Here is a 15,855-nt window from a genome sequence, read left to right as displayed (position 1 = left end):
TAATCTTGTTAGACAGCAGACCTTGCTGCCTACAGTCAGAATTACCCAACATCATTTCTGATGTTCTTATGTAAGTAAGGGAAGCAGCCAAAAGGTATCTGGTGACGAACATTAGGCACACAAAGCCATTTACACAGGACGCTGGAATTTTAAGATTTTCAACCCCTGAAAATGGCAACACAAGACCGTCTGCCACATAAAAAAATACCTGTGCCATGTGGCCTAATTCAGTATGATTGCTAGTTGTCTGTTTTAAAAAGGCCCACTCTAAAACAAAGTGGTGTGAAATGTGTCCTTTTTCAAAGAGGGAAGAACAACGTCATATTGGAATAAGTGGGGGCATTGCTGGAGAGATGGAAAAATTATAATTTACAGATGAGAAGGGATGAGAAAAAGTAGGATTTTCCTCACAAAAGAAACTTATTTTCAGTAGCCAATGGGTCTGAAAGTAGATAGTTTCTATTTTGCTTAAATGTACATTTTTCTATAATAAAAATAGTAACGCAAAATAAATGGAGTTTGTTTTCCCATCTTGTCACAGTAAGTTGCTTGGCTAAATGTTAAGCCTTTTTAAACATCCAATTTGCCTCTGTCACCCCCAATATCCATTAAGTTTGTCAAGTTGACATAATGTTTTGAGTATCGCAAGCCAAATGCTTACACTATTTTGAAATCAAAGTTTGAAAGATATTGTGAGTGATAAATTTAGGAACACATATAAATTATAGAATTTGGGGGCTTTTTGAAAAACAGAAACACAATCTATCACTCATATTATCCTTAGAAATGAATAGTCAATACGTCAGACTGGCTAAATCATGAACTCATATTACTCTGAGAAATATGAGAATTTCCATATTAAACATTGGAATAGAAAATGGGGGGCTAATGTGCTGTATAACTGAAGCTGAAGTAGAATAATATTGTATGTCAACTATAAGCAAATATATGATTTTTACATATATATATATGTATATATGTATATATATATAGTCTTTACTATATACTTTCCCTGAAAGTAACACCAGGTCTTATATTAAATTTTGCTCCAAAAGATACATTAGGGCTTATTTCAGGGGATGTCATCCTGAAAAATCATGCTAGAGCTTATTTTTCGGTTAGGTCTTATTTTCAGGGAAACACGGTAGTCACGGGAAGTAGAGTATAGCATAAGGAAGATAGTCAGTGGTATTGTAATAGGTTTATAAGATGTCAGAGGGGTAGTAGCTTGGGGGAGAGGGGTTATCACTTTGTGAGGGGTGTAAATGTCTAACTATTATGTTGCTTTGTAAAAAAAAGAAATGAAAAAAAATGGAGGGCTGATTTCTCTAGGGCTTATCCAGGGTCCAAACATTTAAAATGACCATTATTAAGAAATGAAATATAGAACAGTGGCTATCTAACATCTGTGCATACCGAAAAAAAATTGAGAACTAAAATGGGCTCAACACACACATATATATATATATATATATATATATATATATATATATATATATAAAATACATATCATAGTAATATGTATATGAATTATATAAAACTGCCATTTTTATAGGCCAACAGCAGTTAAACAGGGATAATTTAACATCGTTCAACCTAATATATAATCTCACATAACTCCCAAAACAACTCTAAGACATTGCCACTGTCACTCCCATTTAAAGAGGGGGTAAAAGAGGTTCAAAAATGTTAAACAATTTGATGCTTTTCCAATATTTTCCTGTATTTTGCTGCTGGTGTTGAGAGTCTCTGGTCTCTAAGAGGTCCTGGCTAATAAAATCTATTATTTGGCTCTTGAGATGTAACAAACTAACTCACGGAGATTTTTCTCACCTCTGTCTGTACCATGGCTGGTCGTTGTGTTCTTAACATTTTGACAGTCTGGAAGATATCTACAACTCCTTCATATCTCATTCTTTCCAAAACAATGCTTAGTGTTATGAAGACTCCAGTTCTTCCAACGCCCGCACTGTCATAAAAACGAAACAAGGCAACGTTACTGGATGAGACGCTCATAGTCTTGGCTACATTTGCTTGGAAGTGGACATACATCCATAAGCTTTCATGTTACATCAGGTTCTTCCACAGCGATATTCAGGTATGAAAAATGACTACTCGTGGGATAATGTGGTGTGGTAACATTGAGAAGAATGTGCAGTAATTACGAATCAGTCTTATGAAATAACTTTTAACCTGAGATCATATCCCATTTTGGAAAGACCCAGGAAACATAAATATTGTAAAACAAATGGATAAAAGGAAGGTTAATTAAAATATAGGTTTATATTCTTCGCGCAGATCCTGAAATTGTAGAGCTTGTCTGCTTCACATTTTTAAAGTATGAAATAATTGAGATAAGGTGAGATAAACTGAGCATCTTCGTTTTCCAGTGTATTATGTACTTCTTGTAGTCACTTAAAATCTGTGCAGGATGTTCCATCATCTTGACATACAAATAAATAAGGTATACATACTATTCAAATTTAGATATTATTTTTGATATGAGAAAGATTCTATAACGGGTTTTTTGATATGGAATTCTTATTCAGTCTTCAAGAAGGGTCTACGAATATATTACATGTATGGATTGTGTAAATTATGTATTTTTTCTGTTTCTTGAAACCTAACTTTAAACAGGTTCTAAAAGGGTCTCTAATCTAAAAGAAAAAAAAGAAACGGTTAAGAGCCATTGAGCTATAGCTACTATTTTTGGATGTTCAGGAGTTAAAACACCGAGAGTCTTTTCACTATATTAGCAAGGTTTGGAGTTTCTTTCTGTTTCCTTTGTTTTAAGGTAATTGTTTTAAGGTAATTCCAGAATCTTCAGTGCAGCAAGAGAAGAAAATTAATTCATAGCTTTTGTGCTCTTAAGAAGTAGGAAAGCATCTGGAGGTTTAGGTAATGAGAGCAGTGAATAATCTGAAAAATTCCTACATTTTTGGATACTAATTAAACGGCCTGTGTAACGCTTGGGTACAGGCTGTAGAAAATGGATGGATTCATTTACTTGAGGATGTAGCTGACAGGCATATATAAATAGTGTGTCCCTTTATAAACTGGGTTTTCTAAAAAGCCCAAACAGAAATGTTAACTGAGACTTAAAATCCATGGGCAATCTTTGCAAAACGGCTGAGGTTGTTGTCCAGGAACACTCAGGGCTCTCTGTTAAGATGGAATAGATGACCTTGAAGGTGTCTTTCAACCCTGAAAGTCTCTCTTCATCCTGAGAGACTGTGATTTATGATCTTTTTTGTTCAATGATCCAGGCTCTCTAGAGTCTACCTTACATTGGTTTGCTTGCTCAAATGCAACAAAAACAGAGGATTTCTGGCTTTCTACTAGGTACTTTCAAGAAAATAACAGACATTGGCCTTGTAACTTCTGAATTATTGACTTTATCATGTTAGTTTACTAAGTTGTAAATAAAATAAGTGGTATTTTAGGATATTCCCAGAGAAAATAATGGGAAGTATTTAAGATATATAATGAATAACATGTCATAGTATTTATACTGTAGGAGTATTGAAATTATTTTGTGATGATGAAAGCAATAGGAAGTCACACATACACACATACACTCAAATACTTATGGGAATGCCTAAAGTTAAAACATGTATGAAATACATTCTTTTTTTTTTATACTGGAAAAGTTTGAATTAGCATTTGGGCAAATTACGTGGACAATTAAGGGGAACATCCAGGTAATTCAGACCACTTTGAACATTTGAGTCCATGTGTCATTTCCTATATATTCTTTGATTGTTGCAAGCAAAGGATTTGGATTACAAAGCAAATGTGTATAAATAAGGTCTGTTTCTCATGTACCATGCAATCCCTGGGAAACATGGTGTGCTAGAAAGGATCTCAGGGAACAGCTGAGGAAATTGAGAACCAGAGTAATTTCCCTAGTGCCACAGAGCTGCGTGATGCTAGAAGTGAAACTAGAACTCAAATATCTTGAAACCCAAGGCTAATGTTTCTCTGATTTTGAGACCCTGTCTTCCATGTCACTAAGAACTGTAGCGTGGGTGGGTTTTCTTTTTTTTTTTTTGGAAGCAAAATCAATTTTTAAATAAATTTTTTCAAGATTTTGACCATAAGGAGACTAGAAATTGAGACTTCAAAAGTTGCTAGAATTCTAAAATATGTTAGTTTAAATAAAAACAGGTAAATTCCCTTTGCTGGAAAGTTTTGGAATAGCAAATTCCAAAAAGCACTAAATTTTCGGTGAGTGTCCTTTCTGAACCATTTAGTTTCTATTTCTATTAACTTCAATGACTTGAATTATAAAGTGTGGTGGAAATTATTGAAAATAATTAACTTGAAGGTGCTTTGTTTTCCAATATAGCCGTAATTTTCAAACAAATTGCAATTTTTAACTGAGGTACCATTCTAATCACTTATTGACTGACAATAATTAGTCATTAAGGCTTGATAACTATTTATGGTTTTCCTAAGCAGAAAAACAGTAGAATGATACAGAAAGATAGTTAACAATGTTATGCTAAGCAAAACAAGTAAGAAAGAATTAACTGAATGAATTTTCACTAGGGGATATACTAACAATTCCTGTTAAAGTAAAATAGGTAAGGAAAAACAAAGTTTGGTTCTTTGTTATAAGAGGTAAACTTTGGAGATAAAAATCTTTCTCTGGTTATTTTCATTTTATGGAAAGAAAGAGAAATGAGGCCTTGCTTTAGGTTTTACAGTACATTTCTGAGAATAAAATTTCAATTATGTAGATTCACTACTAGAAACTTGTACTGACAATGAGTACATAATGATATATATTTTTAAAGTTATCACCACATTAATCACAAATGGAAACTCATCATTCCTGATTCTTAACTCACCTGCAATGGACTGAAATGGGTCCATCTTGGCCAAACTGCTCTTTTGTTTTATGGACTTGGCCGATGAAGTCAATAAATCCTTCTCCAGACTTTGGCACTCCTTGCTCTGGCCAGTCAGTGAACTGAAACTGCCTCACTGTTCGGGACTGACCATCCTTTAGGGAGAAAGCCACATGCCCAGCCACAAAGAATGACGCCAGGAGGATTCAGCCAGTATACAGACCACAGTAGGAAGCATTACATTTTTTTCCAAAATGAAAAAAAAAAGGGGGGCAGGGAGAAAAAGTTAGTAACATATTTAACTAGAAACTTAGTTACATTTGTGTTTTATCCACTATGAACACTGTCTACATTCACATATATTTACATTGCCAACCTGTTTACTCTCACAATGCGCAGTTACAATGTCACATAGTAAAGAACAACCTAGCTTCCCTATAAGTAAATGCTTCTGAGACCCAAAGTTTACCTTGAAAATCAAGGTGGAACATATATACTCTATTTCAAAAATTTCAGAATCCAATAACTTCTTAATATTGAAAAGAACTTCTAAGCATGTCATCCAGATCAGAGATTTGACTTTTGACACGATAACTTCACATCTGCTGTGTTTGCTTATTTCTATCATTGTCAAATGACAAACAGTGACACTGAAAAGATCTGACACAAATTAGGTAGCTGCTGTTAACCTGGATGGTCACGTCTCAGAGGCATACGGTTTGCAGACTGGGCCATGTGACTGATTAGGCTGTAGAATAGGAAGTGAGGCATCCCTCAGCTAGATTGAAGAGTTTATTAGCAAATAAACACTCTATTCTGAAAAAGGGCTCTTCCTGGCTGAGCATAGGAATTAAGGCATCCACGGGGGTTTTAATACAGACAAACCAAAAGTCAGAAAGAACACAAGCGAGATGCCAGAGGAGTCTTTCTTTTGTACAGGGATTAGGCAAAATTGCCCTGATTCTTGAAGTTCAAATGGTTTGAAAAGCAGATACGAAGGTGTTTCTTATTCCTTCTCAAATTTTACAGCATAACAAAAGCAGAAGGAACCCTCTGTTTACAGAAGCAGGAATAACAGTTATGCCCATTACCTTTTCCCCTAGAATCGACAAGAGAGAGAGAATTCAAATTACAAGCTTAGAGGGACTTTGAAAAGGCCCTGCTCCTGGTTATGGCTTCAACTTGTTCCTCGTTTCCATTTTTGTATCTCCTCTTCCCCCATTAAAGTTCCTTTGGACAAAGGTACACATGTCCCCAAGAGTCTTGGTACGTAGATGGAGACTCAGTCTTTCTCATACAGTCCTACTGAGAAGAGGGGGTGGCTTAACTCCAGATGGGCACATACCAACCAAACTGGTGTTTTCCGTAAGAACAAGGCACATTCCTGACTGGCATCATTTCAGGATAGAGATAAAACAGGAAGATCACAGCAACTTTGTGAGAAATCTGATGAATATGGAAATAAGTGGTTGGCCTCATGACTAACTTAGTTACCATGGAAGCACAATTTACTTCCCTCTGTTTCTGGAAAAGATTTGAAAAGCACAGGAAGGGAAGCCAGAGGCTAAGTAATGCAGATTTGTCCTCTGAAATGTCCTGGGGATTTCATTTCTGACCACAGTTGCTTTTAACAGCACGTGCATAAACTCTTCCTATTTGGAGGCGAGATCACCCGACTCTATCTCCATCTGCAGGTTACCTATTTAACAATACCATATTCTCAAGTACCAGTTTGCTTTCTAAACTGGGAAGTTGAGATTAGAAACACAGTAGGAGCACAAAATGCAAATGTTACAGAAGCTAGGAAATGATCACAGGGAGCCTTTACAAAACAAAACAACAAAACAAACAAACAAAAAACACATTTGAACAATTTCTTGCTTCAGTGTTTGGCATATTGTGATCAGATTTAATTTGAGTAAGTGAGGAGTAGTAACAAAGGTGTCTCTGCCATTTGCAGAACCTGCCTCCTACTCCTTATCATCAGAAATGGTTGTTGAGTTGGCTTGGAGTGCACTTGATATTTTCACTCACATATCTTGCTTAAAGTTCTGAAAGGGCATGACATTTTTTTTTTTTTTTTAACAATGGGGTAGGTCACCAAAGCATGCTTACTTGGGCGACTCTAAAATCGAGACCTCAGAACTTAACTGTTGCCTTGAGTAGTGTCAGTTGCAGAGTAATTAAGGCTTCAGATTTTGTGGCATTAGCAGGTCTGTCACCTGAGCCAGCCAGCCCGCTAACCAATTTCTCTTTCACTTTAGGTCAACAGCCAGGGCCTGGCTTTGGGGATTCGCACACAATCTCTAAACAGGAGTATTGGTTGACAAAGTGCTTTCCAGAAAAAACAATGGATCAAGTAAATAGATTTACACTGGAGTTTTACTCAACCCACCCACTGTGACAGTTCTAAAAACAAAGCAGGGTTTTGGGCTGATCCCTTCTTTCCTAAGATGTGTTTATAATCATGGTTTGAAGGTGGCTCAAGGCAAGGATATTAAAGTTTATGCATAGAACATCTTACATCAGAGCTGAACCTTGGACTCAGCAATCTAGATAAGAAATACAGAATGAAAATTAGCCAACAAGGGTCGTGGGTGCACAGCTCTTATGGACAGACACATTAGTACACGGAGGAATAAGCCATGCCAGCAATCAAATTAGAATGTGCAAAGCTTGTCAGAGTCTTTGAAAAAATGCCATTTGCTGTGCAGTTTTAAAATCATACCAAATTAACCTCCAAGCCCACATGACCTAAAGGGCTTTGCAAAACAACAACATATTTACAGCCTCAAGTAATGAATAAGTCAAAAAAGTTCCAAAGAGAACGAGCTGAAAAGGTGAATGTAAGCACAGCCAACCAATCACTAAACGCTTCCCAGCACACACACTCACCAAGTGCATCCCCAAAGTTGGGCTGCCAGATGTTACATTTGAAAGGAAGCCAAGCCTGGGTTTATGTAGAACACTTGCCAAACAGAGGAAAAGTTACTCTTATATTAAAAAAAAAAAAAAAAAAAGAAAAAAAAAAAAAGGCTTCCAGGATGGATGATTTTTTTCGCTTTGGAAACATGGTCACTGGCAAATGTTTTTCCCAGAGATGCATTTTAAACTACTTTTCAGCTAATGGTTAAGAGCATAAGGGTGTGCCAACTTACCCTGGCATCTGTGACCTTGAATTCTCTTAGGATATACTGTGGCATGTTGTACTCAGCCATGGGATCTACAACAAAGTACTGGTATCTCGCAGATCGTTCTGCTGGCCAGTATTGGTGACATTTCTCCTGAAAGGAGAGAAGATTCATGTCAAACTAGACAAAGTGTAAATATGGTTTGTCTGTCATCTATCTATATCATTTCTTTCTTTCATTAATAACATTTCAAAATTCAGGGCCATTCCAGTTGCATGTGACTCATTTTCTCTTTGAAACTATAAGTTTCCTGGGGATAAGAAAATCATGTGGGTCAATACTTGCCCATGGTATCAAGCCCAGTACTTGGCATAGTGCTCACACACATCCTTTGAATTTAATACGTCGATAGGGTAAGCATCTTCATAGCTACACGTTATCTAAATAATTGCATCAGTCCTTGGACATAACGCTGACCATTTCAATCACGCATTGCATCCCCTTAGACTTGTGCCATTGTGGTTTGGAATGAAGAGAACCATTAAGTGTGAGTGCAGAAAGGAACCTCTGAACTGATCTGGTCCAATCTCCAGATCTGGTCCAATCTGTCAGTTGAGGAAACTGGAGCCCAGGCAGTTTTAATGATTTGGCTTAGTCTTGCAATCAATTTGACAGAATAGTCAAATTACTTTACCAGTCTTTTTTTTTTTTTTTCCTTTCTCTGTGGGCCCTAAAAGTTGGATTGTAGATGCATCTCTACAATTTAATTTATACAAAGAAAAAAGAGAGAAAATATCTCAAGTAAATATGGCAAAATGCTCACATTTATTGAATTTAAGTGTTAAGTCCTTTTGAGTCCCTAATACTATTTATTTATTTTTCAGAATAAACTTTTTTTTTAAGTAGATCTGAGATGACCTTAGAAAAGTAATGTAACTTTCCAGCACCTTATTCAGTGGGGGTGGAAGGTAGGCAAATAAGAATCTGCCTGAAGGTTGAAAGAAAGTCAAGTTCCCTCATACAGAGAAACGATGGCACAATTGCCCATGAAACTCCAGCTTACCCAGAGAGGAAGGAAATAAGAATATACTGAGAGTCAGGACATAATTCAAACAGGGGCATCTGCTTACTTATTTGTCTCTTTGATTGTGTTTCACTGAAGTACTAGATCTTTCTTCAAAACACACAAATGAAAGAACTTGATGTGGCTGTGTAAGTTAAAAATCAACCCAGAGTAATGAATGGCCCAGAATGTTTCTGGAGTACTCTGAATTTCAAAGAAATGATAGTGGCACTTGAGTCATTAAAATGAAATCCTCATTTCTCCATGAAGTGGATGTCTTATGAGGAGACACTCACTCTGCCCATCTCTCGCAGCTTGGTGAGCATCACGACGATGGTGGAATTGTGTTCCCAGAGCATCCGCCAGAAATCTTCGGTGGTCTCTGCCAAGGGCCCCTGGGTAGCGATGTAGGCTTTCTGTTGTCTGAATTACAGAATGATAATAAAAGTAATGTGTTAAAGTAATCAGAGAACATGCAAACATTCACACTTGCTATGTAAACATCAAACCCAGTAATAAAAAATGAAAACATATCAATGTCATTGCAGTAAATCCCTGTTAAGATTGTGTAATCAAATAAGAACATGTAATACATTTTGGGGATGGGGACTTAGCAAAATAAATTGCTTTGTTAATATTATGATGAATGGCTTTATCTCTATTATTTAAATTTTAGTGTAACAATAATAGCTCAATTTCATGTGTCATACAAATCGCTTAAGAAACACTTAGTTGTGTGGCTTCTTACACAAACTATTACATTTTTGAAATATGGTGCAAAGCAGCTTCTTTATTAACTCCTTCCATTTCCAAATGGCTTCTGAAAGACGAGTGCAGAAGGGGAAATTAAAAAATCCATGACTGCTTCTTCTTACTCTTATGCAAAATAATAAAAAAACAAACACAAAACAAACACAAAAAAACAAAACAAAAAAACAAAAAAACAAATACCAAGGGACTGAATGCTGACCTATGCAGAAAGAAAATGCTTTGAATTGAGATAAAATTCATTCTGGCTATGAAACTAGGGCACATGTAAATGTCAAAGCTTTGGACTGTCAGGGGAGCAAGAGTATATACCTGTATCCATCAATAAAACTGGCATTGATGTAATCAGATCCTTCTACTCCTCGGATGGGCTGCAGGCATACCCTTGTGGATTCATATGGCATAATATTAACAAGGCGATTTTTGAATTTATTACATGGAAGATTGGCACTGATGAATCTTGAGGTGTGAGCCTTAGAGCTGGCTAGACGCTGTTGAATAGAAAAAGGAAAAATCCAACAAAGATAACTTTAGCCTGTGGTTTGAATGCAATGTACCCACAATTTCCTCTTTAGATATAAAGCTTTTGTATACTTGAAAGCAAATGACTCTTCACACTGCATTGCTTTTCACTACTACCTAGTAGATTCCATATAGTCTATTGAATTTTTAAATCTTATGTTCTGAGAGAATGATCTTTCAGTTTAAATTAGGGTACAAAAGATCTCAAGATATTATTAAGAAGCAGGGAATAGACAATGGAAATAGGAAGAAAGTGTTTTATAGTCAGACACCTAAGGAGAAGGTCAAGTAAATCTTGTAACTGCACAATTTGAAAGGTTAAGAAAGTGAAGCCACTACTCAAAGACAATCCCAGAATGACTTGATCCTGAATTACCACATCACATCCAATCTCATACCTTAAATTCAAGCTCCATTCCTGTGACATTCTCTCCTGTTTCTATTTGTGTCAGCTTCTGAATGTAGGCATACAAGTTTCTAGCTGGCACTTCGGTATTTCCACAAGTCACTGCTTCTAACAGTGCATCATGGATAAAGATGTATTGGTCTTCTGTTTGAACCATGTAATTCCTCTGGGCTCTCATTAAAGTTACATGGCCATAAATATCTACAGTTTTTTCATGCTTTATTCTTTCTAACATGGCATCTATTACAATGAAACAACCAGTTCGGCCAACTCCCGCACTACAAGGAAAACAAAGAAAAAAGAAAAGTCACAATAAATCTATCAGGAAACCAACACATAAAATTGCTTTGAATTATTCTTACTAAGTAGGTTTTTAAACCCATTAATTCTACTCAAATAGCTATTGTGATGATTTTGGAGCACTCTGAACCCAAAGTCACCATAACCAGTGGGCAGGGAACAACATACCAAGTAAAATTAGTTTGGTTTCGAAATGTAAAAATATATTAAATTCATAATTATTATGCTCCTTGATCACATAACATAAAGTAGACATTATTTTGAACCTGGTATGAAAACAAAAACACAAACAATTAGTCTGTTTATATTAGAAGATATTTAAAAAATTGGTCAAGATCTAACTAGGCTATATCTTTTTACAAACCATCTCAGTGTATTTTAGTTCAAGTTACAAAAACAAAAAAACCACACAAAAAAATCTAGGAAATCACTGGCCTTGAAATATTTCATATTCTAAAACTTCTAAAATTAACCTAGTGGTAAGTATACAATTAAAATATTAAAATGTTGCGTACTTAAAATAGTGCAGGGTATTCTCAGTGGGAAAAAATTCTTAATCAAAAGGAATCACTAGAGAATGTGGATGTATTCCTAGTTTTTACTCCCTGTTTTTCAGTGTTGACTATATTTTGAAATTCAAGTATTCTCTGTGGGAAAATAAAAGTCTCAATCTTTGTTACTGAAGAAGATGTGAGGCATCTTTTAAACTCCATTACTTCTGGACTTATGGGTCATTTTCCAGTTGGTGGAAATCAATTCAAAGAAGATGAAGTGAGAGAGTCAAGAAAGCACAAAAACAAGATCTGCCCTTCCAAGGAGACAATCTAATTTGCTTAACTGGATCAGTTAAGCAATCAGGTGGTTGAAACTTTTGAAACATTGAGATTTCCTAAATATTGAAAAAAATAAATATTAACAAAATAACACATTTGTGTTCTTAAATCTCAAGGTAAGCCTTGTTTGTCTCTGATTTTATCAAACCATTTAGGCTGAGTCCATTTATGTGTCAAGTATGGTTGAATCCAAAATGTTTTTCTCCTATTGGTCATGGATGTTTCCCTGGCTGGGAAACATGTAATCAACAGAAATAGGTATATATCACCACCTCAGACACCAAGCAACAGATAGTCTTCTTCATTTGCTACGTGTCACTCTCTTGTCATTTGTATATCTATGTGTTCATTTATTTGTCCATCTCTTCATTCAACGAGTAACATACGGGATACAACATTAAAGATGACTTAGATCCCACCTTAAAGAGCTCAGAGGCTATCAATGAAGATAGAACTTTACATAATACAAGAAAAAAAGGCTGTGTTGATTTTGTGGATACTTTGACATTTGAACCAAGACTTGAAAAACAGAAAGGATGGGAAATTGAGGAGGCTGGAATTGCAAATGAGAAGGAATGGCTTTTGCAATCATACTGGTGGCTCTGGGAGCTACATGTGAAACTTTACATAGGCCTAGTAAGGCACTTGGGCAAGGAATGTACCAGAACTACAAATGAGTGAGTTTAATGAGCACTTGGGTGACTGATTCAACTTAAATGGAGATTTCTCTCTCGTGCCAAGTGGCTGTAAAGTGGTAAGTGAGCATTTTGTAACAAGTAATACCTTTATTTAACCATTGAACAGTAGAGATCAAATCCAGCTTCCATACAGGATCCCTGACGTTTGCAGACTAGGTTAAGTGGGAATATGATATAACCACTATTTAAAAGTTGCTTACGGCCTGTCAGACACAAAAATGATGGTCGGCATCTAGTTTGAAAGCCCCTAGATACTGATTCTAAGACTCCATTCAAGGTTTAAACCACAAAATGACATAACATTGACATGTAATGCACAAGACTTCTGGGCACAGAGTCTTAGAGAAATGATAGCACATTAGTTAGCACAAACAGAAGCCTGAAGCACCAAGAACCACAAAGTCCCATTTTATTTAGTTTGTTCTACTATATAAACCTGTGAAATGCCAAGTTTTCCCTGACATTTCCCACTCTGACACTCGTACCCTCCCACTCCCCCACCCTAAGTCCCAGGTCCCTTGGTGTCTTTAAATACCACTCTACTACAGTCCTAGTCACAAAACATTATTACTTAGTCTTGTAGGACCATCATGCATAAATAATAGAGCATCTCTTGAAAGGGGGAACTGCATTTTCTGTTATTTTTGTGTTTCCTGCACCAAGCATGCAGTCCGTGTTCAATAATAATGTTTATGAAATAAATGAATAGATAAGTGATGGTGCATTGGGGGCCTTATGTAACGAGCGGCCCATCTAGATTTGGTAAGCTTACTGAGGAAACAGGACTCTCCAGACAGTAAAAGAAATTTTACATTTGACAAAGGTTCACAACTATGCAGAGAATACGTAAACATTGCTCCACCAAAATGTTTGATAGGAAGAGGCAAGAAAAAGATTTGAGTCTTTTTCTTGTTGATCTCTTGATATGCCATCACATTGCAATTCAAAGAAACTCAGTAATACTTAACCTGGAAAAAGGAGGCAGCCCCCATGTTTGGGAGGTTCTAAGACTATGAGTATTAATATCTATTTTTTTCTTTTTCTGTGCTGTCTTTCTAAATTGTCTTCATCTTAATTGTGCATTGCCTCTAACCAGATACAACTTCATGCAATTCTTCCTAGTGGAAGCCACACTGATTGTAAGCCTTATAAACCGAGCCCTACACGTCAAATTGATTCTAGATAATGGGAGGGATATTTTCTTGAAATATGCGTTAGGGACCATTCCAAATGTCTGGATGATGCACGGTTCTATATTCTGGCAGAAAGATATCACAGGATCTTGTAAAACTGGTAGGAATAACTTCAGATCCAAACAATATCAACCTCCTCATGGTGGTGATGCATTTCCCCCCCAAAATAAATAAATAAATAAATAAATAAATAAATAAATAAATAAATAAATGGGAAAAAATCAAATATGTGCCTGAGTCTAAATCATGAATTGTGGGAAGAAAAGAAACAAAAAAAGAGAGGTTAAGCCTTTTGAAAAACCTATTTCTTCCCCTCCCCCCCACCTCCCAAAACACTAAATACTGTTAGCTGCCCAATCTTGGTTTACACATGGAAGGTAGGGAAGGAGCTGACCCTTGGAAATTATATGTTACTTCTTTTCTAAGATGTAGTATTCTTGGGGTTTTAAACGTTAGAAACGTCTCTTAGCTTGAAGCAAAACTATGATGTTCAAGATACTTTTTCCAGATACCAATGGCTGAGTGTCCTTGAGAAAATCACTTAACCTTTTCCCTGTTTTCCCATTTTTCTTAAGTCACGGTAGTGATAATTAACTCTAGTTAATTGTTAAACTCTAGTTAACTATCACTAGTAGCTCTTAATACTGATTTAAACATATCAAATGTTTTGCAAACATAAAAGAAAAGGCAATTACTTTGTAGGTATAAACTCTGACCTTTGAAGCTGACAACAAGGAACAGGCAATGTTAACTCTGGGAAAATTCTGATAGAGTCACCGCTGGATGATTTAAGATTAGACTTTAAAAATATTGCTCTAATCTACCCCCTCAAGCTGTTTTACCTTTTCTTCCCTTATTTCCAATAAACAATACCTTACATTGGAGGAACTTTCTGCTTTCACACATACTGTTGTGGTAAATGAGATGCCAGTAAGCAAGTGCCTTCCCACCACAGGGCGTGGTACCCCACAAGCATTCAGCAAATGTGTCAGTTTCCTTTTCCCTTCTATGACTGATAACATTTGCCAACTGCCCTGAAGTCATACTACTAATGGTAAATGGCCAAACAGGGAGTCAAAAGCAGGCTCTGAGATGCTAAACTTTAGCACCACATTTCACAGCACCACCTTTGCTTCACACTGCTTTCTTTTTTTTGGGGTCAGCAACAATTGCCAAACACAGTGACTTTCTTGTGGCTCACCCCTCAATAACATTCCTTTAGTAGTGTTTATTCCTAATTCAGGTTCCTTGAAAAGCCTTTCTTCCTTGGTTTCTATGACACCCATTGAGGGAGTATCAGAAACATCTGACAAGTCCCTTAGGGGTGACAGTAGGATGGGAGGAGATTTTATAATTATCTCAAACACAAAATAACCTGAGACATGTAGCACATAGAAGAAATGTGACTCATGTAATGGTTCTTTTGACTCCATGACAGGGCATAAGTTCTATCAAGTTGAAAACCAATATCGAAGATAAACTCTAAGTCTCATCTTCAGAAATCTACCAGCCCCTCTTAAGACTGTGTCTCAGTAAGTGATATATTTTCCTTTTCCTATTTGATCCCTGTGCTGATTATTCTCCTGTCTCTATGGATTTTTCCACCTGTACCTCTTTCAGTTATTTACATACCTCTGCCAGCCCCCCAAATGTAGGTAATGTCCCCACAGTTTTGTTCTCCTTTCTCTCATTGCCTTTCATGGTTCGGCAATCATTTTAAAACAACTAATTCCTAAAGTGACAGCCCTTTCTTTGAGCGTAAGTGGAGACCTCTATTTCAAACTGTCCTCACATTTCTCTAGAAATAAACAGATTCCAAGACTAATCAGCATCTTCTTTCCTCAAATCTGCTCTTCCCACTATCACTCTTCCCTTGACATTGAGGTCTCAACTTTAAGAATCAGCTTGAACTGTTTTTGATTCTTGCCATGCACAATTATAAATCTGTGTGCATTCAACCTTTACAATTTTATTCAACTATCCATCAATGGTGTGCTGGAGCTGGAAAAAGCCAATTGTTTAATTCTCAGAAATCTTGCTTAAATAAATACATTTAAAATAAAGGTAATACTCAAAACACATGGCTTC

At 36.3% G+C, this 15,855-nt stretch overlaps 1 protein-coding gene across 45 annotated transcripts in view; it reads right to left on the bottom strand.

Moving 5' to 3' along the window:
* PTPRD (protein tyrosine phosphatase receptor type D) overlaps positions 1–15,855 on the bottom strand; it is a 2,063,955-nt gene that overhangs the window by 4,288 nt on the left and 2,043,812 nt on the right. For all 45 annotated transcript variants that reach the window (XM_074330405.1, XM_074330404.1, XM_074330420.1 and 42 more), the window contains 6 exons: positions 10,736–11,021; positions 10,128–10,306; positions 9,344–9,470; positions 8,012–8,137; positions 4,854–5,008; positions 1,834–1,969 (listed from right to left, as the gene is read on the bottom strand). In XM_074330405.1, coding sequence (XP_074186506.1) covers positions 1,834–1,969; positions 4,854–5,008; positions 8,012–8,137; positions 9,344–9,470; positions 10,128–10,306; positions 10,736–11,021 — 1,009 coding nt within the window. The remainder of the gene's footprint in view (positions 1–1,833; positions 1,970–4,853; positions 5,009–8,011; positions 8,138–9,343; positions 9,471–10,127; positions 10,307–10,735; positions 11,022–15,855) is intronic.

This window comes from Rhinolophus sinicus, linkage group LG04 (assembly GCF_036562045.2).
Source record: "Rhinolophus sinicus isolate RSC01 linkage group LG04, ASM3656204v1, whole genome shotgun sequence".
Classification (NCBI taxonomy): domain Eukaryota; kingdom Metazoa; phylum Chordata; class Mammalia; order Chiroptera; family Rhinolophidae; genus Rhinolophus; species Rhinolophus sinicus.
Note: the sequence above shows the minus strand (reverse complement) of the source record. Positions and strands in the feature narration are given on the sequence as shown.